Source organism: Natrix helvetica (genome assembly GCF_964273705.1).
Source record: "Natrix helvetica genome assembly, chromosome: 2".
In the NCBI taxonomy this organism is placed as follows: domain Eukaryota; kingdom Metazoa; phylum Chordata; class Lepidosauria; order Squamata; family Natricidae; genus Natrix; species Natrix helvetica.
Genome location: NC_138552.1, coordinates 135736099 through 135762772, shown reverse-complemented (window position 1 = coordinate 135762772; position 26674 = coordinate 135736099). Strand labels below are relative to the sequence as shown.

The 26674-nt window shown below is 37.0% G+C and overlaps 2 protein-coding genes across 2 annotated transcripts in view; both read right to left on the bottom strand.

The window, feature by feature from the left end:
* Positions 1 to 9258, bottom strand: part of HAO1 (hydroxyacid oxidase 1) — a 49868-nt gene extending 40610 nt beyond the window's left edge. Inside the window, exons 1-2 of the mRNA XM_081941943.1 lie at positions 8663 to 9258; positions 1701 to 1852 (exon numbers count right to left, since the gene is read on the bottom strand). Coding sequence (XP_081798069.1) covers positions 1701 to 1852; positions 8663 to 8799 — 289 coding nt within the window. The 5' untranslated portion in view covers positions 8800 to 9258. The remainder of the gene's footprint in view (positions 1 to 1700; positions 1853 to 8662) is intronic.
* A 1708-nt stretch (positions 9259 to 10966) lies between these two features.
* On the bottom strand, positions 10967 to 26464 carry TMX4 (thioredoxin related transmembrane protein 4). Its single transcript, XM_081941746.1, has 8 exons — positions 26211 to 26464; positions 22720 to 22835; positions 20962 to 21007; positions 19143 to 19271; positions 18465 to 18510; positions 16445 to 16546; positions 15306 to 15363; positions 10967 to 13910 (listed from the first exon to the last, which is right to left on the bottom strand). Exons 1-8 carry the CDS (start codon positions 26426 to 26428, stop codon positions 13648 to 13650), a joined length of 978 nt encoding a protein of 325 aa, XP_081797872.1. The 5' UTR covers positions 26429 to 26464; the 3' UTR covers positions 10967 to 13647.
* Positions 26465 to 26674: the final 210 nt, after the last annotated feature.

The following is a 26674-nucleotide window of genomic DNA, read 5'->3' as shown; positions in this document are numbered from 1 at the left end:
TGCAAGGGAATACTCCCTCCCCCCAAGTATTTTTTTTTCAACCCAAGTGAAAGCTGGAGCAGACTTCTCCAATATAGCAGGTGAGGGAATGTATGTATCTGTTTTTCAGGGATGGTTGCATAGGCTTTCCTTTTATATGTCAGCAAATTTTAATGTTTTCCACTTGAATGTGCCTTCTCCTGCCTCCTAGCAAGAAGTCAGAACCAATCAGTACAAAGGCTGCACAATACACTGTTGGGATTCAGGAGGTGTTTGCAGTGACCCATCTCCAGTCCTCTGCAACCTCTGCTTATTCATCAACCCTTCGTGGCATAGTCATATAGTGATGGCTTTTGCAGGCAACTCTAAATCAGCCTTAAGGCAATCTTAATTAAATAAATTGTAGAAATAAAAAAATCCTGAAGACAAGTAGGCACTGGCATGGTAAACTTGAGAAATCAGTTAGTTTTTGATCAACTGACTTCTCTCGGGAAATATTCCAGTATTGGCTTATTGTTTTATCCAATATAGTTTTTAAATTAGTAAATTTACATGTAATCTAATGCATTAGCAGGATAGCTAATAATGTAATGGTCAGGCAGTTAATGGTATGCACTCACAGATTCCCAAGAATAATTTGATTTTCTCAGTGAAATACAATCAGAGTCACTAAACTGGAGAAATGTGTTGTTCAGTCTGCTTTGACACTGATATGTGCTATTTAAATATATCATGAACTTGTGATTATTCCTATAAACTTTTGATCAAAGACTCGTAGCAAATGATATGCTAAAATAGTGTTCATGCACATAATCAGTACTGCTTTTCTAGGTCTAGTAAACAGTTAAAACATTTAAAAAATAGTTAAGATATCAGTATTGACTAATTCAAGCCCAGTGCCATAACAGTAACAAGCCTCTTTTTCCAAATGAAAGTTACAATTCATATCTTTTTCTTCTTACTGCTTTGCAATAGTGGCGAATAACTCTTACTGCTATTTTGCAGTGTAAAACTACAGTATATGTTTAATAAGATGAATACTCTGTATAACTGAGTAAAAAATCAAAGAACAGACTTTTCTTTAACATACTACTTTATCATAAATACACATAGAAGTAGTAGAAAGAATATGTGTGGTGGAAAGCCATAGAATAAAGTAAAGTTCCCACTCTAGTATAATGATGGCGTACATTTAATAAAATGTTCCAGGAGAATCAGATATGGAACACTTTCTATTTCTTGACACAACACGCATTTATCCCAAAGTGAATGTTATTGTAGATAACAATTTTCACCTGGTGTTTTCAGGATCTGCTTAGTCACTTCGACTACATGTAGTGTCTCATTTCCAGAAAAGTAGCCCTATTGCAGTGTGCCGACAGAGGTTTACTTTTTCCTCAGCTCTAGTTTACAGATTAATACTGGTTCTAAACCTTAAAATAGATGCCAGTGCTAGATTGTAAAAGCATTTCCTGATTAGTCAACTAAATATTGCATCCCTAGCATTTTATTTGCCATGTTGCCTAATATTTTGCTTGGAAGTTCAAAAGACAGGGTATAGTATTAACTTTTGTTCCCTAAGCAAAATATCATTTTAAAATAGGCATAACAGACTGGAGAAAATAATATTTCTTTAATTTGAACAAAGACATTTCTTCCCTTAACTGAACCATCTTCCCTGCTGATTTTCTTTACAAGGAATTTCCATACCCGGAACATACCTCTAGCAGATGCAATTTCCCCATCTGCATGAGCCATGCATTGCATGGCTGTGGCTGCAATGCATATTGGCATACTGATTTTTTCTCCCAAGATACAAGTTGACAGGTCCAGGGTTGACACATTTTTCAACATCCGGGGGTATAGCCTTAATCTGCATGGATGGAAAAGGTCTGATAGTAAATAATTCATAGCAAGGATTTATTTAGAAAACAAGGTGTGTGATGCCGATGCAATAAATTGCTGTCTCCAATATTAACTGACAAAAAGTTTGGTTTTTAAAATGACTCATCAAATGCTGAAATCTGGAAATGAACGAGGCAGTGACGTCAGCTTTTGTTAGTTACAGATGGCCGGGAATGAAGAGCAAGTAAATAAAAAGCAGCCAAATGTCAAAGAGTTTGAACTAGAATTTTAATACCTAAGATCTAGTGCCAGGATGTACAGCCTGTGAAAAAATAGTTATGAAATTATAGTTTTCTTATCAGACGTTACATAATACATTACTGAAAGTAATTGCATAATATTGGATTGAAATGAAATGAAGCCTAGTTTTTCTTCTTTTTTGAAGCATGGTTTTCCAGGGACTTTCAGGGGAAGCATGGTGAACTGAAGAAGTCTCTGTGAAAGCAGAAACCACAACAAAAATCAAATAACTGTTAAGAGTATGTTCATAGACTGGAATAGACATGGCAACAGATCAGCCAATGTGGACTGTTTGGATAGACATGGTAACAGGTCAGCCAATGGGGACTGTCTGGATTTGTTTGCATGGGGCCATAAGAGACAGTTTTGGAGTCTGGACGTGGCTTAGACTTGCTGAACTGTATGTAAGAGTTGGTTTGGCCTCTGTAACGTACGCAGCCTTCTGTACAATATTAGCCTCTGTATCTCTCTACTCTGTAATGACTTGTTTCTATGAATATTGTTCCTAGTTTTGTATGCTGAATTCTGATGTATGGTATTGTATATAAAGAAGTTTCTTACATATAATTGAATCCTGCTGAGGTTCATTTACTTGTGTGTGCTTGCTGGATATGTTGCTGCAACAAAATACTCTGACAATAACTGATGAGTAAACTGGTTCTTTGGGACCTCCCTAGACAAGGAGAGGAGGGGAGATTGCCCACATGTCTTCTGAATGGCTGCTCCTTGCGAGAAGACCACAGGACAGTGGCGCTCCATGGGTTTGAGCTCTAGGAGGCTAAAGAATTAAGCATCTTTCTCACAACGACAGCAGATCCCTTTAAAGGAAACTATGGGGAAAAAATATATATGTTTGTAACCTTACAGGGGGTGGAGCATTACTAGATTTGTTTACATTTGTTGTAATGAAGGTTGAAATCACTTTTTTTTACGTATTTCTGTTCCATAATCTTTTCTTTCCTTAAGCTTAGACTGCATTAGTTTTTACTATTGCAATCAAAATCCTTAATACAATTTATAATATAAACTTTATAAAAAATATAAAAATTACAAAGAAAAGGGAGAGGAGGAAACATGCCTCTCCAGGATACAGCCCATGTACCAATTACAGTCCAAAAAGTTATATGTCCCTTTTTTCATCAACATGAACGATATCAAAATAGAATGTGACCAAGAGATGCTATCTGGACAGCCATACGAGTTCCAGAAACTGACTTAGGTTATGCAGAAAACCCTTTCAGATCCAAGATATCTTTGGCAATTATCAGGATAAAGACAATCATATTGAAAAATATAAATATTCAGACAGCTGGTCTAATCATAGCATCTATAAAATTAGTTGTGTTTCTTTTAGCTTGCTTTAAAAGCATTACATTCTGTCCCCCCTCCATGCTGGCTTCTCTCTGCACCCAAACTTTAAAGGTGTATTGGTGAAGACACCAAGCTATAAACTGGGAGACCTAAACCTGCCTTAGGCATGTAGCCTGCAGAGTGATCTTAGGCCAGTCTCAGTTCTAGAAGGAAGATCAGAGCAAAGTACTTCTAAAATTTTCCAAGAAAACTTCAGAGACTAATTAAAGAGGTCAACAGGAGTCATCATGAACTTGAACCTACATGTAGACAGAAGTATTGGAACCACAATATACTACATCAAAAAATGTAACAAATTTACCTCTAGCACAGGGGTGTCAAACTCAAGGGCGAGATCTGGCCTACAGGGTGCTTAGATCTGGCCCGTGGGGTCACTCTGGGAAACACCAAAGGACTGGCCTGCAGTGCCTCTGCCAGTGAAAATGGAGCTCCGGAGGGCTGTGCACAGCCCTCCCAAGCTCCATTTTTGGCTGAGACTGCCTCCTGCAGCCTTCTGCCAGCGAAGACGGAGCTTGGGAGAGCCGCATGCAGGCTGCAGGATGTCAAGCTGGCCACGCCCACCTGGGCCACACCTACCTGGGCCACACCCACTCAGCTCTCCGAGGTGAAACACAACCCTGATGCGGCCCTCAATGAAATAGAGTTTGAAACCCCTGCTCTAGCACTATTAGCCAACCCATCACTAATAACTTTCTTTACCAATCATTAACAGAAAAACATATCATTTTAACCCAATAATTCCTTATCATATGTGTTCGGCACCCATCATCACCACAACCATCTCCCACATTTTAACAAATCTCGGTAGCACTCAGCTCCAGGAAGGAAAAAAAACCATGCTTAATATGATTAACTTTGTTAAAACAATCTGTTTTGGGGTTTCCTTCTTGTCAATAAAAAGCATCTTATTTTCTGAAGACCTTTAGAAAATCAAAGATACAATCTATCAGAATTCATTATCCGCAATCTGATCATTTTCTCTCAATCCCAATTTAACATGCTGTAATAAGATATTTTAAATTGATTCCCTTGTAAGTCAAAATGCCATCAGCACCATGACCTTGTTAAAAGAAATCAATTTTCTAATAAGTAAGCTGGCTGAAAGAAATTTGGAACCTATCAAAAATAGAAGATGACATCTTCTTTTAGTTCCCCCAAACTACTTCGGACTTTAAAAGATCCTAATAAACTCACTTGTTTAAGAGACTTCAAAATACGATATAATTTTTAAAATATTCACATTAAACTCCCATGTTTTTATTTTGTTGTTAGAGATAATATGCAGTTCTAAGAAGAGGTTTATTGCAGATTGGCTAAGACACTTGATTTTCAAAACCTACACAAGCTTTCCCTTGCATTATTAAAGGGTTCATTTATTTTATTCTAATACTTTTCCTTCCCTATTAACACTTTTTTAGAATGGTAGACATTGCTTGGTTGTAAAAAGCACAGAAATAATAATCCTTTTAATCTTTCTGTCTGAACTGATAGATAAAATATGTCAGTTTTATCTCTATAATATGCACCCAGCTGCAACTTCTCTATTTTTTTTCTTGAACTTGAATGGAAAAATATAAAATAATACTATCAACAATGGAATGAGTGATCATTCCAAAATTGGCTCATTCCATTGTTGATAGTATTATTTTATATTTTTCCATTCAAGATCATAACCTGTTGATGTCTCCAAATTTGGCCATCACAGTAAAGTCTTGGTATATGGAAATCATTAAGAAATTTTGTGTCTCGGTGACTAAATGTAAGTTGTATATTTGTATATAAAAGAGCCTTCTTGGTTTGTACTTTCTCTCAACCAGGATGGGAAAGTGTTCATTATCTTTTTCTTCTTTTTGATCAGTTATCTTTAAAAAAATTAAAGATGAAATCTCCCTCACTCAATTTCTGATACTTCCTGGAACCGGAATTACAGAATGGAAAGTTTAAGGATTTGGAGATCATTTAATCTGACTCATTGCCCAGTTCAAAAATCTAATCCCTATCAAAAGGAAATTCAGCTTCTGTTTAAATAATAGAACAAAATAACAGAGTTGGAAGTGGACTGTCCACTTTTGCCAATAAAATGAGACCAACACTTCCCAAGGTAATTTTGCTTCTTTGTGGAATAGCTTATTGTTAAGATTATTCTTCATGTCCAATTGAAATTTGCTTACTTTCTGCCTATTCTTATGTCAGAGTTCCAAAAAACACTCAACGAAATAAAACTCTGAGACTTGAGTTTCCTCAAAGTTCTAATTTATTAGAGATGTCGTGCTTCCAGATTTTCCCACCCAGAAAAGCTTCCAGATTTTCCCACCCAGTTGAAAGTTCAAGATCCTGCCCCAACACCCACAAGTCCATCACATGGTCCAATCCTTCACTGCCATGAAGATTCCTCCCATCCACATCTGGCCAGGTGCAGAGACAAAAGCGATCTTGACTTTCTAAGAAGAATGCTATTTTGGCTACACACCACCCAACTCCGTATAAATGTAGAAAATGTGGCAAACCCCCCAAAAATGGCTTGCAGTCTGACATCTTTCTTGTCTTCTCTTGTGGAACAAACCTCCTTAGTTATTACACTCATCTTCTATTTCCTATATATTTTTCTTTTAACTCTTAGTCAAAAGCTCCTGGGGTATATAGAGTTGTTTCTTTCTCTCTGGTACAGATTGTGATTCGACTTCTAGGATCTTATTTTTCACAAATCTCCAATTCCCCTCAGCCCTCTCTGACCCGAGGATTTCTTCTGAGACTCTGCCTAACATTTCTCTAGTTCAAGTTGGCTGTTTTGAAATCGAATGCACATGTAGAACTATCCTAATTTATTTTTATGTAGAATCCTGAACTTCAAGATAATGGGGTTACTTCGTCCTAAAGTTTCCACTACTCAACCCTTCATTAGTTAGAATTAGGGTCAATTAGATTAGGGTCAATCCATTGTATTTTTCACTTCTTCAGGAACAACACAAAAGTGGTTTGTCCTTGCTTTTTTCTGGGATTTGATTTGGCAGTCTAGTGTACAGTTCTTGAATTTAAAGCATGAGAACATTTCTCCCTAAAATTTTGCTTTGACTAGTATTGCTTCACTGGTCTACCTCACATTCATCAAGGTTATTCCATTTTGAAAAAATGATAAAGGCAATTCAAATGTGTGTTGAAGAGAGGATTTTTTAAAAAATTATGTTTAGTGACATAAAAAAAATGCACTCAAATATGTACATTAACTCAGAAAATTTTAAACATTGACAGCTAAAGCCATGTTTCTTTTGAGATTAACAGAAAGTTGTAAACTTGTGGAACTTATTGTTATAAATGAAAACAGAAGCAAGACTTTTACATACACAACAGTGAAAAGATCTGACATTGTCCACAATGGAAAAGTAATGATGAAAATGATGAACTTGCTGGGATGGCTAAGTTGGAAGCCTTGATTAGATAAAAAGATACTGATTAATTCCGATTGGAAACCTTTTGGACTTTTGGCATGAAAAATGGAATTATTCTATATGAGTTTGATGATCTGAAAAAATAATAGATAGAAAAATAAAAACTATGTTGCAACCATAAAGGTCATTTCAAATTTATAATTGCTATAAAGAAAAACAGAACTCATTTCTTTCTTTCCTTTTTTTCTACACTTTTGGCTTCATTATTTTTTCCCTTTTTCTCATCTTATTAGTATCAGTTTTTATCTTTAATGCTTAAAAGGCAATAAAGTTACCATAAAAAAGATTCAACTGAAAAAAAATTGTTTTTGCCTAGTTACAAACTGCAACTTTTGTCTTTGACCTTTTTAAAGACTTTTCAAGAAGCAAAACTAATGATTGATATGCACAACTTCAACACAGAATAAAGGAAAGCTCTCATATTCTGTATTCAGTTTATTTCATTCAAGACAAAATTGTTATGAAACAGTTTAATTACATACATAATCTATGCTCAGCATCATTTTCTATTAAGCATAAATATTGATCTTTCTGTGTGAAAGGGATATAAAACAAACACAGAAGTAACATGCATTAATTATGCCAATAACCTATTTTATTTGTGATATCTCACATAACTCATTCATACTAGTTTATGAAATACAAGGTGGATATAGGGTAGGTGCTATTATTTTGGCCCACTTATTCCTTTTTAGGGCTTTCAACTAAATAGTCAAGAAATGTCATCCCAGTACAGCTGATAGGTATTGTGGACTATGTTTGAAGAGGGTATCATCAGTCAAGATTATATGAGCACTGTAACTCTCCCAGTTTCAACCTAATCACTGAAATAAGAATGAAAATAAATAATAAGCTGGAATTCTGTGCCTTTATCTAAGGATTTGCAAGGAACTACTTTAACTACCAGTAATTTTCTGAATAGTGAACTGAGATAGGAACTGAATTTTCTGATGGATCATTAATCATTGTTGACAGGACTTGTTACCATCAATCAGGATAGACATCTTTGGAGACCCCATTTGACTAAATTAGGCATTGCAATGAGTAAAACATTTCCCACTAACTCAGGATCATTTATATATTGCATGACTTTATTCACCTTCCAATTCTCCTTAGCCGTCTTTGATTTACCAATAATTTCCATTACCCTTACCTGTTTTATCAATAGCACAAGAAAATATTTCTATAATTTCTCAGTTCCCACACCCATGCCACTTTCAAATCCTCTACAAGCACAAATCTTAGATATTTTTCCTAAAATAGTAATTGAACATTTGATTTAAACATTGGATAGTTATCAGAGATTTATGATTATCTGACTTTCATATTGCCAAATATATATTTGCCAAATGTATTTACTAGACAAGCATTTGAACAGGAATTAAATTATTTTGGTAGATAGATCGGCAATATATTAGCCACAGGATTGCTTTTTAAGCACAACACAATTTTTTGCTACAAGATCAAAGGCTCATCCAATTCCAGGGTAATGACTTGCAAAACTATAATATTTCATATGAAATCTGAATTTTGTTTCACGGTATCCCCCGATATCCAGAGTTAAAAGAAGCAAATGAATGCTCATTCAAATTGTACATGACCAATTTACTTTTAGTATAACCAATTCCAATCATGAATGCACTTCAAATAATGTACTGTTTTTCAAGTCTACTTTAATTAAATTACAAGCTATTAAATACAATATTTGAATTGTTAATTACCTTGAAAATGCAGCTACATTTTCAGCTAATGTTTGTTGATCATCAGCCCCAGACTTATAGTAATCGTACACAGACTTTTGAAGAAATTTCTTAGCATATTCTTCAAAATCAGCAATGCAAATTGGTCTTTCAGACATGATGAAGATTACTTTGTTTTGTCTTTAAATCATTTAGTTCTGGTAGTTTTCAACTGGCTAATCATTAAACTAAAGCAAAGTTCAGAAAACCTTTTTTTAAGTAACCCAAATAATAAATTGACATTTCCTGACTATTCTTTTGGACTTTGACATTCACTAAATTAAGATGTCTCCACTGTGTATCAGAGAAGGAAATACGGAACAAAGTAATATATCTATAGTATATAGTAAATATCCCATGGTGGCATAGTCCACTCTCCACAATTAGAAAGACAAATTACAGTAGCCCACTGCAAACTCATGCCATCTCTGTCCTCATGTAATTTATCTATGATTTAACTAGAACTTCATTTTTAAAAAGGGGGGGAAACAGTAACAAAGGAAATTATCATCCAGATTCTTTAATATATAAATTAATGTATACACAATGGCTTTATAGTTGAACTACCACTAAAATTTCTTCTACAATGTACTCCAATGTAAAAACATAAGACACATAATTACATAAGCTTTTTGTCAAGCCTGTAGTTATGTTTCTTTTTAGGATCTTTGGCCTGCCACACTTTTTATATAATTTCCTATGTGTTTCATTAGTGTAGTAGTTGGGAGGGGGGAATAGAAAGGAGTAGGATTGTGGAATGTATTGTTATCATTCTTTTATAGAAGCTCAAGGTCATCTTTTGTCTCCGCACCTCGACACCTGACCGGAAGCAGAGGGGTGTAGATGCCAGCGTGGAAGATGATTGGAACATGTGATGGATTTGTGGGTGTGGGGATAGATCATGAACTTTCAACTGGGTGGAATTCCAGGAGAACATTAGAGTTGGAATTCCATAGACGTGCTAACTTGCCTGCATAAATAAATTGGACCTTTAAGGATAACTTTGCCTTGGACAATGATTTAATTCTGCATGGTATTTAGAACGCCTGACACTTTTACCTTTCTGTATCCATCTACTTCCTCTTATGTATTCAATGTATTCAATACAAGCTAATGTATTCAATCAGAAGATCTAGAGGTGCTGCAGATTAGAGTTGGAGGTACTGTCAATCAGCTGGACAGCAATGGTGGCAACCCAGAAAAGCTTGAATTCAGAGATTCGGAACTTCTGGTTGCTATGGGTGAGTGCCAAAGAGCAAAATTGGCCTAGTAGGAGAGCTGGAGTTTGGCTTATGTCCTCTACGTGCCATACAGCCTATCATTCTGGGCAGAGGCCATTTTGTCTTTTACAAATGGCAGCGATTGCAGATGAGATAAATGTATCCACTTGTGCCACCTTTCAGCACTGTGTGCCCAAGGATTCTTCTGCACAGCACTGAAGGACTTAAAATGAGAAGTGAAAGGACTTTCAATCAGTATTTGGAGCCAGCTGATGAGATCACCTAGATTTCCTCTGGCTTTTATATGGATTTTCTGGGTTGGTCCTGCCAGTGGTGAGTGCCTATTTGGCCCCTCAAAAAACTCCTATGAGTGGGGGAGGGGATTTGGGAATGTGGTGTGGTGTGGATGTGTGATGGGAATGCAGCTGACTGGCAGGTCAATGCATGCTAGATCAGAAGCAATTCAAAGGAACTAGTTAACCAGAGAGGGAGAAAGATTGCTAGTTTAGGACTGGATGGAGGCCTTTATCAGTGGGATGGATGGTACAGGTCAGGGAGATTTGGCCTTTTGGGAAAGGAGCACACAAACAGAATCTTGGACAGGAGATAGGGCAGGGCTGGCTGGTTTTGGGGAAGATATTTCAACATCTCCAGTTGATTCCAAGGCTCTTTCCTTATGCCTGGTTACCAGACCTTGGCTTCCAAATACTATTAAATGCCAGGTTGACCAATAATTAAGCCTCTCTTGTTCATGGCTTCGTGTGTATAAGAGGGCTGACTTGGCATGTATAACCAAGACCAGGTTGGGCGACCCTATTAAATCAGACAGCCATGAGGGCTGAATGGACCCTATTTGGTTCCAAAGGAAATTCGGGGTTAATCCTGAGGCTCTGGTAAATGATGACAAAGGTCTCAGTTCAATGCCCAGAAAGCCCTTTGGCTTTCAGAGGATTTCTGGAAACGGAAGCAACAGTTGAGATAGAGTATCAGGAGAGGAAGACGAGGCGTGAATGTGATTATAAACTCTAAACACCTTGAATAAACAAACATTAAACGAACACAGAAATATATAATAAATAAAATTTATAGTGAATAATGAAGCAGCATTTTAATATAAATGTTTTACATAGAAATCATGTCAAACTAAACTAAAAACTGAGCAAGTGTTCATTTAAAGTAACAATCAGAAACACAAATGGTAATGTTGCTTTTTAAAATTTGCTGCCAAATAGCAACCTCTGGGCAAAGTTTACTTGCCAAATATTAACTCTTAAGAATCTTCAAATGAATTAGCTTAGTCTATTTGCTGCTTTTAAAAGCACCTATACATTCAAACTTATGAATAGAGGCCATAGTGACCACTATTTCAAAATCATTTCACTTTTTTTCTGTGTTAAAAAAACCCCTAATTTACCAATTCCTTTGGAATGCTTTGCAGTCATCTTTATTATAAGCCAACTTAAAGCAATGATTTATATATCCACGTAGACATCAACTCTCTAAGCAAGAATGAACTGAACTGAAATCTTATGAACTAAGTTCTAATATTTTACCTTGTAAAAAAATTGGAAGACAAACAAGGAAGACTGTGAGAAATATACCGAGTACTGTCATACTGAGCCCAGACCATTTAACACTGAATTCTTTTTACTTAAAAGTAAACGGTGGTTTGAGTTCCATGGACACATGTTTAGGATAGAATCATCATGGACCAGCTTCTCAAACAAATACTCAACCTGAATCTTTTACGTTATCAAAAAAACATGCTTGGTCATATTACTAAGATTCAGATGTTTAAGACTCAAATAACTGACAAACAACTTATCTTTTAGTGCTTTTAACAGCATGAAAAAAATGCTGGTAAATGCAGATGCTGAACTATTAGTTTTTTAACTGTGCTATGTTAAGATTCTCCAACATGTTTTTTAAAAAATAAGTATAGAGTTGTACAGGTTAAGTATGTACATTTAAACATTTATTTGCCATTAAATGCTTCCCCTACCCCCAACACTTAAATCTATTTGCTCTATATTCTGTAATATTAACAAAGTGCAATGGATAGTTTTACAAAATACCTAGAAAGGTATTTTAATAAGCAAATTGTATAGCTGTTAAGACCCATTTTAGTGCAATAAAAGGTTAACAAAAATTTGAAAATAGTTCTGATCAAGAGAGAATGCAACTGACAAATATTATGACTGCATGTACATAATGCAAATATAGTGCTTTATTTTTACTACTTTCGTCTGAGCCTATCACTTCTTAGGCTTAAAAATCTCTCCACCTGAAAGTTGAATAGATCCTGACATTTATTTTAATTCGCTGGATACCACTGAAAATAATTGTCTCTAAATACAAAGGGAAATAATACTGTTCTGAGTTGCTTCTTTGATAAACTTAATTCATTATCATAACTCATTCAACACTTGCATAACCTTACAAGGGAATACTGATACTTTATGTGATTACTTCACAGATCTACTCTATACAGAACTTTGACAACTATGGGACGGAATAAATACTCTGATTATTGAGGACAAACTAAAAATCAATGTATGCATCCAGACATTCTGTTTGCATTAAGAAATTTGCAATGATATTTTTTCAGGCTTCTCCTGCATTGGGGGTTGAATTGGAATACATAAAAGAATCAATGTTATATCAAAGCAGTATTGAATAAATACAAAGGAACCTAAAAATGGCCAACAAATCAGATACTGAGATATTGACTTGACAGATTATAATATTGGGACAATGGATATGAAACTGATTGTTGTAAGAAAGCCACGTCCATATTTAAAAATATCTTCCTGGCTTTCAAGAAAGCATGCTGAAAGTAAAACCTGGCAGCTTGTAAACTATATTGTAAACATGGTTTTTGTTATACTATGCACTCCCCTGAAATACACATCACAGCTCTGAAGCCTGTAGGAAGTGCCCTACAGATCCAAAGACCTCGGAGAGCTATAAACAGTTATCAGTTCAAGCATATCAAACAGTGAAACCTTATTACTGTCTTAAGCTGCATTTGGTCTTCTAGATTTTTGTCTTCAACTGTACATTTTGGAATTAATTTGTACCAGCAAGCCCTCAAAACTTTTTTTTGTTTTATACTTAATTCTGAAACACACAATTTGCAGTTGTACAGAATGACCACTTAATAGTTTATGGTATGGCTGCAGTGGTGGGTTGCAGGTGGTACGCCCTGGTACGGGCATACCAGAGCCTGCCCGGAGCACCCGTACCGGTACATACAGTGCTCCGGAGGGCCCACCCGCCCTCACCTGTCCTTTAAAGCCTTCGGTGCTTCCACGCACGCGCATGGCACGTACAGTGCCTGCGCAACACTCCGCCGAGCAGCTGGAGTGTCGCGGAGGCTTGCGGAAGTGTTGCTGGCAGCTACGACGCATGCGCGCACCGTGCACTTGTCCATGTGGGCAATGCCGGGCCCGTTCCAACCGTACCGGTTGGAATGGGATCCGGAACCCACCACTGTATGGCTGATGCAATAAAACATCTTACCTATCCCTGAACTCAACGTGGTTGTTTGATTGTCATGTCTCTGACTTCAACGTTAGTCGTATTTTACATTCAAAATATTGACCTTAAAAATAAAAACAGATGCTTTCTGGCAGTCAGCCTATATTTAGCTGCAACAGCTTCTAAGTCAAATATTTGGCTTCAGCTGCAAAACGAAGGTCCCAATCATCTTTGGTCCACTTAAAAGTATACACTCAAGTACTTTCACTATAGTTCAGGCTCCATCTGATTTTTACGTTGTCTTAAGGAGGTCTCCTCTAACTTGTCAGATTCGAAAGGCTCTAAATCATTTTCTCCCTCACATCCTTCAACTGCTGAATCATCTGAGGAATTGGGCTGAGGCTCATCTTCTCCCTCTTCTTCATTTTCTCCAGTAGGCAAACCCTTTTCTGGAATTTCACCCCCTGCTGAAAGTTCCAATGTTTGCTGTTGATCTTCTTCTATCTTCTTCTCATCAGGATCTACGGAATCTGAGGTAAAAGAATTGAGGAAACAAGAGCTAGTATTTTTTGTACAAATGGAATATTTTATTAAGCTACAAAGTGCCAGCTTTCAGATCTAGCCCTTGTGATTCATTTCCCCAAACGTCTTTACCTCCGTGTTGAACTACTTACAGATTAAATAGAATAGAATAGAATAGAACAGAATAATTTTGTCACTCTGAATGTACATTAACTGGCTTATATTAAAATGAGATTACATTGTTTACAGCTCCCAAAGGGTCGCCACGTCTAATATAAATATAAACATGAGAAAAGATAAATACCATACATCTATACATATGCATGTACCCACATATATTATATGACACGGAGAAACAACACAGTCTAGTTCAGATGCATACAAGTACATGGCAAGAGAAACAAAGCTTGCAAGTTTGCAAGACATCTGGTTATATAGTTCAGATGCATACAAGTACATGGCAAGAGAAACAAAGCTTGCAAGTTTGCAAGACATCTGGATATACATATATGTATGTATGTATGTATGTATGTATGTATGTATGTATGTATGTATGTTTGTGTGTGTGTGTCTGGATAAATACAAGTCAGGCCAAAACAATTTCATTATGATTCAGCATGACGTTTGAATCCAGTGATAAGGTTATTTATCAGAGCTGAAATTAAGGGAATACTAAAAACAGGTTATTATTCACAGTGGCATATTTCCATACCATTTGAAAATGTGTTTCTACTTCCATGTAGATGTCATTGGACTATTGCAAAGTGTTTTGTATGGGGCTGCTCTTGTTGGTAAGCTGCAGGTGGTCCAGAACATAGTAGCATGGGCACTAGCTGGTGCATCTTGGTATGCCCATGCAATACTACTGCTGCATGAAATGCCTTGGCCCTTGGCTCCTAGTAGGCTTCCGGGTGCAATTCAAGGTACTGGTTGTCACCTTAAAGCCCTATGTTGCATGGTGCCAGATTAATTGTGGTACCGCCTATTCCTAATGGTTTCCACCCTCCTACTAAACTGACGAGGGGGATATGCTCCAGGTCCTCTCATTAAAACAGTGTTGCCTAGTGGGAACTTGGAAGCTTGTCTTCTCCGTCATGGCGCCTATCCCATGGAACAGCCTTCCATTGGAGACATAGATGGCCCTGGCTCTGTTGGACTGCAGGAAAACAGTGAAGACTTGACTTTACCCCCAGGACACTGTGGTCAAGATGTTGACGGACCTGGCACTGTGTGGTTAGTAGAACCATGCAAATTTTATCAGGACCTCAGCGTCGTTTATTGTTTGTTTTAAAGGCACTCTTGCAGTGTATTATATTTGTATTTTGTTTGCTGTCGAGTTCTTTCTGGGAAACTATATACAAACACGATAAGCACTAGCATTACTCTTCATTATGCGTACATACCAAAACTTTCTTCTTTGAACTTAGCAGGACACATACAGTCTATAAGCAAAACAAATATCTGAAAGGAAAAAAAGAAAAAAGTACTGTAAAACCAACCTAGGGAATTTCAATTTCTGGTCAAATATCTCATGACTATTGTATCTGAGTGGTATGTAATTATGTTGCACTTCAATGCAAAATATCCATATTTTTCTGCCAATGAAAGTCATGAGCTGTGCTAAATAAAACCATAGATCAAAGACCTCTCTAAATGCTTTTTTTATTAACAACTATTCAAACAGCTATTTCTAAACCAGATAAACCAGGACTTTTCAGAATCCTTAATGAGATCCTGATCTATTGCTCTAACTATATAGAAGTTCTATCTAGACTATAATTTCTCAAGTGATATTTGTGTTTTGTGTTTTAATTGATGGTGTATAACTACAGCAACAAAATACACCAGTGATTATAAAATACAAAAGAAGCTACATATACCTTACCGATCAAAATAAAACAAACTTAAAGCTAAAACTAATCCAAAAACATATTTGATATCAATATAGGTTAATCTAAGCCTCAATGTCTGCTTATATTTAAAACCACAGAAGCTGCGGCACTTTTGGAACATGACATTTCAAAAATAGATTTATAATAAAGCTATTCCTTGATATCATGAAGATAAAGATAAGATTATCCTCTTTGCTACATTCCAAGTTTAATGAGCCAAAATTCATCATAAAATTAAAATTAAAGATTAAACATTACATCTTTGTCAGTAACATTTCTTTTCAAAATTTATTAACATATTAAATACTAATTTCTCTTGAGTTTTATAATTCATAGAGCAGGATCACTTAGTTGATATAAAGTAAAGCTCAAGAAAATATAGACCAAGAGTTTGAGAGATAATGCTCTACATTCTCTTGAGATCAAGAGGACCGGAAAAAATACAGGTTCTTAATTACTATTTTCTCTGACATAATAGAAATATTTGATCTACCATTTTTTCCACAATTCCTCAATACAGTAAGAATATCAATGTTTTCTTGATCTATAGTGAACTCTTCAGATTATACCATTTGCTGTGCTTGTTATCAATACATTATTGTTCCCATTTTTCTACACCTTGGTTTAAGAATATAAAACTGTTTTCTTACCAAAGCCAAGATAAGACCTATCAGAAGGGTGCCTAATATGAAGATGGCATAGGAAACCCAAATATGAATCCCAAGAGTGCCAGTAAAATAGTTGTGGATTTGCTGCAACAGAAACATAATTTGAATTGAAACTGCTGTTCCATTATCTGTTATTGTTTGCAATGACATTTGCACAATATATCTTCAAATCTTCACACATTCTGAAAATGTAATTAGAGAAGAATAGAGTTCTGTTTTGTTTTGACTTTAAGAGGTTTGAATCAATTTCACATAAATCATTTACAAAATCAACATCCTTTATAAAACTACCATTGGCTGTATCTTATGTGGACATTACTGTCAGCATTCCAAATATCATGCAGAGTTAAATCAGAGTCCAAGGCAGAGCTATCCTTAAAGTTCCAATTTAATAAGACAGATTTGTTGGCACATCTGTGGAATCCCAAATCTAAAAGCTTCCTGGGATTCCACCCAGTTGAAAGTTCATGATCTTATCCCCACACCCATAAATCCATCACATGGTCCAATCTTCTTCGGCCACACTGGCATCTCCACCCAGCTGATTCCGGTCAGGTGCAGAGGTGCGGAGACAAAAGATGACCTTGGGTTTCTAGAAAGGAATGACAACAACACATTCCACAATTCTACTCTTTTCTATTCCCCCCTCCCAATTATTACACTAATGAAACAGCATAATGAAATAATAGAGTGTGTGGCAGCCAAAGATCCTAAAAAGGAATATAACTGCAGGCCTGACAATTAGGTAGTGCCAGCTGGGATACGTACCTATGCTCAGCATTTGAGGGTTTTTTTTTTTACTAGATTACTATGTTTTACAATTTTTTTAACATTAATTTTCAGATGAGGTACACCCTCATTTAAGTTACCAACAATTGTTGACGGAAGCAATTCAATTTATTGAACAAAGCATTTTCATGTCTACTCTAATTTCTCACAAGACGCACTTCACACTCATCAATACAGAATGAGATTATTCTGATTTTTAAAGCTTAGGTACCAACGGGAAAAACACAGGAGCTGTGCATACACAAAGCCAGTGGACATTGTGAACCTACTCAGAGAAACTGAGAGTCTTGCTGTGCTTGTTTGTTGTTCTGATTAACTTTCAAACTGTTGGTTTCCCAGGCTTATAAGTTGCATTAATATTAGAACTTTTATTTCTGAATACAACTGATACCATTGCCTAAATATACAGGTAAACAGCAACTGTGTATTTTCTTCTATATGTTTTAAATCACGGGTCCCCAATCTCTAAACTGTGGATCGGCACCCATCCGCAGCATGCCAGCAACAGGGCCAGGCAAACAAGCAAAGCCCAATCGGTAGGATGCAGGCAGCATGCAAAATCATGCCCCCTCCAGTCCGCGGAAAAACTTTTCTCTATGGATCTGATCCCTGGTGCCCAAAAGGTTGAGGGCCACTATTTTAGACTCCTAATAATCCCAATAACTGCTGCCAGAAGTTCAGCAGTTCAATTCTCACGGGCTCAAGGTTGATCCAGCCTTCCATCCTTCCAAGGTCAGTAAAATGAGGGACCCAGATTGGTGGGGGCAATATGCTGACTCTGTAAACCTCTTAAGAGAAGCTGTGAAGCACTGTGAAGCAGTATATAAGTCTAAGTGCTATTGCCATTTAGCACTTTCTAAATGGAAATGTATGGATTTTATATTTAATTTAAAACACTGTTTTGAAGAGTTTATAAATCTGTTAGAGCTTTTACCCATATGGCAGATTACGGAGCGTTGATATATAACCATGTTGAAATCTTGCATCCCATCATAAAATTTACAAAATTTCAATTATTTGTCACAATTTGAACCAACGTTTTAGAAGTAGAAACTTTTTCCATGGATAGATTTGATCAGCATTAATAGTGAACTATATTCTTTCCATACTGTATAAAGCTGTATGATCACTGGGGAACAAGACAGACCTTTTAAAACCATAGATCAGGTGTAAAGTTTTTATGCATTACTTAAGACACATATTGCTTACTTACTCTGATCCATCCAGATAAATGGAAGAGTCCTGCCATTCCACACATCCTAATAAAAATCAATATAAACATGATCACTAAAAATAATTAAAGATTGAAAAAATATGGTCCCATTTTTTCTGGGACTTCTATTATTTCTCATGTTACTTGATCAAGAAAGACACAATAATTTAACTATGGAAATAAAAGGAAAGTGGTGGTGTTTCTCTAACCAAACTTTACAATAGTTACAGAATGTATTAGTAAAACCAAATTATCAGATTTTATCATACTGTTTCATCTACATTTATACAGAAAATCTTTATCATAATGAATAAACATCACACAAGATATAATAGCAATCTTCACTAAGCTATACTCTACAGGTATCATCTAAATACATATACTCCATATGTCATCACCACAACCAATTAGCACCTGCTGTGATTTTTATTCCCTAAAAACATGGATCTACAGCTCAAAATTAAATGCAAAGTAAATACCTTCCTATAATCCTGAAAGCACTGGACAATCTCTACCAGTAGATGGTAGAGCAGAATGAAACATAGACTACCACAATAAGTCACCCTGAAAGTTAAAAAGTGCAAACAATATTCAACTGGGAATTGCTATTTTCAGCTAAGGTTGCATTACACCTAGGATGAAATTCCAATCTGGGACACGATAGTGCATTATAATTACATTAGAGATGAGGGAGACTTCCATCCTGCCACAGGTTCTATACTTTCCCATTTCCTCTCCAGGATATAACTCTCTAGATCCTCCAATGTCTTCGAGCCACGATATCTGCGAAAAACTCCATCCTTTGCACTGAAAACAGAATCAAGTATAGTTATGCCACTGAATCTAAAACTTTTTTACTCTCCAGTGTAGAAGAGCAGCAATCATACAAATTAACAAGTTTTACAGAGAACCAGATCCTTTTTATACTATTTTTCTCCACATCCTTAAGAGCATTATTCCACTTGGGGAATTGGAAAGCGGGGAGGGGGGGGAGGAGATGAAAATAAGCAAGAGAATAAAGGAATGAGGAGATGTAGTCAGGGAAAAATGAAAAGAAGTTTCTTTTATTCTTATTACAACTCAATCACTCAATTACTTGTTTGGGGTAGTTATCATATAGCATGTTTCCTCTGGGCCAAAAATCTAACTTGTATTTTCCAAAGGATATTGGAGTATATAAACCCAGAAACAACCTTAATTTACTACCTTGCCATTTTTTATAACTAATCAAAGTAATCTGATTAATAAAACCCATTGGACCTCATTGCAGGGAGAGATATTGAAGCAACGCACAGTGCATTCCATTGTGGTTTGTTTATGACAAATTGCTAGTGCCTCACATTACCTCATTTTCCAGTCACAGCAGGCTTGCATTATCCATGTTAAGAAAGGCAGCAGGAAGCTCCCTGTTTAGATCATAACTTTCTTCTGAAACATCTTGCTTTCTACTGGGGCTAATCCTACCTATTTTTCCATAAACATCATGTGTCCAAAATGCCATCTATAGAAAACTTCCTCATCTCCTATTAATGCCTCTATCCATTTGACTTTTTTAATTGCAAAAAATAAAAGTATATGAACTTTTTTTAAAAAATGGGAAGCTAGCATACTCCAAAGCATTATTCTCTAGCATCATCTTCACTTCCTAGAATGCAGTTGGGTATTAAATGGCCAGCAGTCTGGTCACAATATATTTTGTAATTGCTTAGATCTGTCATAAGAACTATTCTATTCAACTATTTTTCCCCCAAATCATACATGTTCCCAACACTCCACTCATCAAACTAAAAAGACTGGAGCTCTCTGCAATAAGATTTTTTTTTAAAGTTTGCACTGCTTTCCAATGTAATTGACATATATGGGTGATTTTTCTTTAGCTTCATCACATACCGTATTTTTCAGAGTATAAGACGCACCGGAGTATAAGACGCACTAAGAGTTTGAAGAGGCAAATTAAAAAAAAAGTTGTGCACTCTGCAGATCTCCCAAAAATGACCTGTTTTTTGCAAAAAAACTGCCCACTTTTTTTAAAAAAAGAGGCATGAATAGCCTTTAGGAGGCTTGTAGAGTACTCGTGGGGGGTGGGGCCCTGCAAAACGAGCAAGAAATGGCCCGTTTTTCACAAAAATGGGCCCGTTTTTTGTCAAAAAAAGGGCATGCATAGCCTTTAGGCGGCTTATAGAGTGCTCCTGGGGGCTGGGGGGGGGCAAAAGTGAGCAAAAAGCTGCCTGTTTTTCGCTCATTTTTGCCCTCCCCAGCCCCCAGGAGCACTCTGGAAGCCTTCTAAAAGCTCTGCATGGCCATTTTTGCAAAAGGGGTGAGTTTTCGGGAGGCCAAAAATGCTGTATTCAGTGTATAAGACGCACCCAGATTTTCAGCCTCTTTTTTGAGGGAAAAAGGTGCGTCTTATATACTCTGAAAAATACGGTACTTTACTCTGCCACACATACAATTGTAAATGGCAACTATTTTCAGAGTAATTAAAATACATACTTACTGGTAAATAGTGGGAAGAGTAGTGACTAAGAAACGGCCACTTACACCTGAGGAGAATAGATACTTGTTTTAAATAGCATCTATTATCTTGCTTCTTACACATAATCAGCATCTGACAAACACTTTACAAGTAAGAGCTCATTTTCATGTTCTATACATTTTGTGGGAATTGGCAATCTACACTCCCATAGCTTCACATAAATAACAATAACTCATTTGGTCTCCTTTTGATCCCCTTAACATCTACTGGTAAAAATGTGAATTATAATTAAAGAGGTCAGATACTGAAAGAAAACAAGGGAAAGAGAGGGGAATTCAAGTACTAACAGAAAAGAACTTGTCTTAGCACATTTCAAAAATATTCAAGGGCAATTTTAAAATAGCCATGAGAAAATTTCTGCCAAGCACAGAAGCTATTAGTTCACAGACAGTCCAAAAGTATCTTGGAAAAAGAATATATTTTCTGACTTAAGTCATGTCAAATAAAAACCATTTTTTACCAGCAATCCCTTCGTCTCAAAAATTGTTTTGAGACAGGTAATGCATAAATTAGCATAAACCCTACAATAGGGTTCATATTTTTAAAAAGATCCCAAGGCCATAACAAGGCCATAGCTAACTGAAGATGTTCCTGAAGAAACAGGACATTACAGCCAAAATCCTTGGCCGGATGTGGGATCCAAACTGGTAAAAAAATCACTCTAGAGAAAGGAGAGCTCTCGAGAGAGTCTACATGGACTCTACACAATGTTCCTCTGAGTAGATGGCAGGAACCAATATTTTTGAGGTCTGCTTGTGAGGCTGAGTGACTAGAAGTTGACGGATTACAACTACACTCATAGTTGTAATATAGCCTTTAAAGGACTCAAAATTCAATCATTCCTTGTTTCTTAATTACCTTGGAATTGATTTTTAAATTCTTTACATTACAAACCTCTGGAACAGCAAGTTTTTATGGACTTCACTGGGTGAGCTTCTTCTATTTATTACAAAAGAAGTAATAAATACATGTTTAGATATTTTTTTAAAAAATCATTGCCATTCCAAAAATGGCATTTGCTTCCGAGATGGAGCCACACAGCCTAGGAATGCTAAAGGGCAGAGCCCTCGTTTCCCAACATGAGCTCGAGCTCTGCATATCGACAAAAGGTGGGGTGAGAAGCATACCAAAGGCCTACGGGAACCCAAGGTTAAGCCTCACTTAATGACCCAAACCCCCACTCTCTGTTAAGCAGAAAACAAGGTGCCTGAGGGAAAGGAGGAGACCTTGAGATGCCTGATCCAGGAAGGCCTGGGCCTGCACTAGGCCTCACTCATCTGAAGCATCCCATACTCCGTTTAATGAGAGAGGAAGGATAAGGATCGTTAAGTGAGGCAATGTTGTGGACGCATCACTTAATGACATCATGACTTGCAACCATAATGATTGAACTGATCATGGTGAGTCGAGGACTGTCTTACACAACAGTGCTAATTTCCAAAGCAGCTTTAGCCACTATGTCACCGTCTAGATTCACTGGACTATATATCTACAAAGCTGATTATCCCCAGTGAGCTTGGGTGCTGATCACACTGAACTGGGACCATATCAGACGTCTATCAGAGTTTGGGGAAAACGAATCTAAATTTGGGTAATAACATTAAGACTTAATATCCTGTTTCCATTTTTTCAAAAAAAGCAATTAAATTACTTAAGTAAAAAAAAAACAATTAAATTATTTACATTGATTTTTGATCTTAGTGATTATTCATTACTTACCTGGTTCTTGAGTGACATCAACCTTGCCCACACTGAGTTCAAGTGCCTTACTATTTCTTGCAAAAGCTTCCCACGCCAATTCCATTTGCTGACAGACAGGACACCAAGGAGCATAGCTAAGGAAAGTGACAGTACGATATAAGCATGAGCTTCCTTCATTATCTGCTTAGTGGTTTCCAATTTATTAAAATCTATAGGTTTTTGACAATAGTTAACAGGAAAAAAAAAAACCCAAGGGCAAAATCATCCAGTATCTTGCTTTGAATTCCAAACAGGCTGTTTTTACTGTACCATAACCTTACTAAGAAATATGAGCACAAAACATACCCTTTATTATCTTGGAACACTTTCAAGTGAGAAAGTTGAAACAATAGTTCTGAATTTACAAGATATTTTCAACTCCTAATGTTTTTTATTGCAAGAATTCTGCAATGCAGCCTAGATGTGATATTTTTCTACCATAATACTGCACCAAAAAGCAGTGCGAACGTCAACATTACACCTCCACAATCATTCTATTCTCCAAATTCATCCAATAGACATGCCAAACAATATTATTTTTTTTCAACATTCAGGCAATGTCAAAAATCCAATTGACTCAATTGCACAGATCATTGACGCAACAGTGGCTGATGTAAAAACTAATGTAAATTTTGTCCAATCTCTACGACAGGTTAATCCAGGACATACGCTGCTATAGGCCCAATTATATACAGGCAGTTTCTGACTTACAATCACTATTGGGACTGAAATTTTCATTGCTAAGCTCGTCATGGCTATTAAATGAATCTGGCTTCCCCTAATGAGTTTGCTTCTTGGAACCTCTAACAAGACCAGTAGTGCTGCTTTGAATTCTAATAGGATGTTTGAAGCTCTAAACAGTTTGATGTAGAGCTACATCCTGGATTGTATATTTCATTTATCCAATATATATGATCACAGTATTCAACAGTGATTTTATATAACCATTTGAAAGAGATACACTTTCTACAGGAGATGCTTGCAGGCTTGTTGACTGAAAAACTCATGATAGTCCTGAGAGCACAGCTATGCTCTTAAACAGCAAAGTGGGAATCCAATTTTTTAAAAAACTGAACAACTCAACAGCATCACAACATAACATCCAAATAATTAGTATAATAAATACTCTTAAAATTCTTACAAAAGGAAAATCAGTATCTAACACTAGTCAATCGGCTGCAGTCACCTTCCATAATATAAATTTTCAGGAATAAAGATAAACTTTCTAGGCAGCAGACATTTTTAATATATTACTTCATAAAAATTTTATTCTGGCCATGAAGGACCCAGCCAAAGGGAAAAAAATATGCTGCAGAAGATGCAAACACAGCTATTCTGCAAGAAATATATCTGAAGGAAAGAAAACCATCTTCAAAATTGATGCAGTCGTTTCTTATGCAAGGAGTTTATACTATCAAGCAAGGACATCGTGCAATGTTCCAGTCCCAAAACAAGCCATTCAGTGTATTCTACATTTCAGAGAACATCCTGTGACAGAACATTTTGCAAACCCCTTCTGGAGATGTTTAACTGCTAGTTTTCTACCAAAACACATAGGGCTTCCTAAATTATAAAGTATGCAATGTAATTCTGACAGCTAGTTTTACAATATTTTAGCAGTATCTTCAAATCCCCAACTCACTTGAACATGTTTGCAGTTACACAAAAAATGTTAAGGCCAGAAATCATCAAAAGATCACCGATTCATGGTATATCGTAGTGCATTCATTAGTTCTATATTTCACTTCACAGATCTATTCCTCATCCATATGAACCAAGACAATGAAACCCTGCAGTAGTCTTTGTATTTGTGTTAAGGGGGGGGGGGGGGAACCAAACGTCATTGCGTGAACACTTAGGATTTCATCCATGTCCAAAAGAGAAGGCTAAGCTGAGGTGCACATGCTTCCTCTTTCAATAGTATTTCTCTTTTGCTTTATAACCATGGTATTCAAATTGTGAAGCAAAGTATCTCTTGGTTTCTACATTTGTTTGGCAATGGATCACTGGTGAGTTACACTGAGCAGAATTTGATTGCTTGATCAGGCTGTCTTTTACATTATAGATCTAAAATAAGAGCTATTATTTTATCATGCACATCTGACAAAGCATTTGTGAACACAAATAACTATACCAAATATTTTAAAAGGCTGATAATTGCTCTGTACATTTTTCAAAATGAGCATTCGATATATGAGTGAGCAATTGTTTTCCAACTTGTAAAAAAAGCTATGTCTTGTCCACATTCATGGATCTAATATGGAAAATGCCCTTGGCTGTCATCTCATGTTCATGCATGGGAAGCCATTCTGTATTTCCCAAGGAAGTGGAATGGCTGTGGATCATGTACATGCCTGTAGATAGCTAAGTATGCGCTTGCCCTGTGAAGCAGCCTTGTAAGCTTGGAAATAATACATGTCTGCTTTAATGATTAAAAAGGAAATACTGCCACTTTTCAAGAAACCCACAGAAAAGCAGTTGCAAAAAAAGCAACAGAAGTACTAGAATACTGTATTTTGCTGTTTCAGAATTACATCCCTATCACATACTTAATCCAACAGCATGTCTAACCTACTTCATGTGCAAAATTTGGTCATCCTTATCAGAAGTCGCTAACAGATACTTATGGACTGCAGAGCCAATCCCTTATCCTGAACTGCAAGTTTTTGACACATTCATGCAATATGGTACTAGAAAATCACTAAATTGGTTTGTGAGTTCAGTTAGTTGTGAAAATTCAGCCATTACCTTCAAGCATTTTAATAACTAGGCCATTACATTATGGCATAATATTGCTTGTTTGGGCATAGCACTTTACATATATGTAGCAATTCATTAGCAAGGTTTAGCACCTTGCAGCAGGTGTTATTTAGCATCAAATACCAAATAATACCTTGCAATGTAGCATAACTATTACAGTTTTTTCAATAAACTACAACGGAAGAACCAAACAGTATGGCCAGAAGAGGGGAATTCTTTAACCTGACTTATTGAGTATATATTAATACTAATTATATTGAGCAGGCACTGGATTGGGGAAAAATGGATTTAAGTAAAGCCCATCAGAAAAGAGTTAAACCATAAAAGCTCTGTAAAACAAACAAACAAAAGCCCATATCACCGTAATTATTTACTCGCATTAATAAAAAGCCAACTCTCCAAAATTAAGACGGACGAACTAGGTTTATGAACTGCATGTCTTAAGCGCAGGGAAACGGTCCCCACGTTTATGGACCGAAGTAAATGCCCCCAAATAAGTGCCAAGCCAAGCTATCCGCACTTGCAGCCGGCGCCCTCTTACACTGCCTTGCCTTACAACGTGTTAAGAGAAACTGGCTGGGGATGATGGTGGCTGTAGTACTCTCTCCCACTGGCGCCCTAAGAGAGAGAGAAGGCTGGCAGGGGTCTTCTGCCTGCACTGCCTTTCCAAGTTTGCACGCGCCCTTCCCGTCGCGCCTTGGCTTACTCACAATTCCACCATCCACTGGCCCTGCAGCAGGAGGCTCCAGTTGGACCCGCTCAGCTCCACCACGTGGCTCCCCACCGCCTCCGGCTCCGGCTCCAGGGAAGCCGCAACCGTAAGGAGGGACGCCAGCCCGGCAGCTCCCCAGAGCATCACCAACAGCGGAGTTACCCTCTCTTTTCTCCAGCGGCTGCAGCAGCGCCTTGGAAAGACGGCCGCCGCCATCTTGAGCAACTAGGAAATTAAACCACCGCCGCCAAGCCGAGCTAAGGAACCGAGAGTGACGGGGCGGTCCGACGGACACCTTTGCTTCCGGTTCGATGCGACGGCTTTCCACCATGTGCGGGGTAGAAGAAGCGCGGTGGGAATGAGCATCAGGAATGTATTGCAAGACAATCCCGTCTCAGCGCAACACGCGGGTTCTGGGAGGGCGGTGTGATCGCCTTTGGTTCTGGCTGCATGTTAGTACTA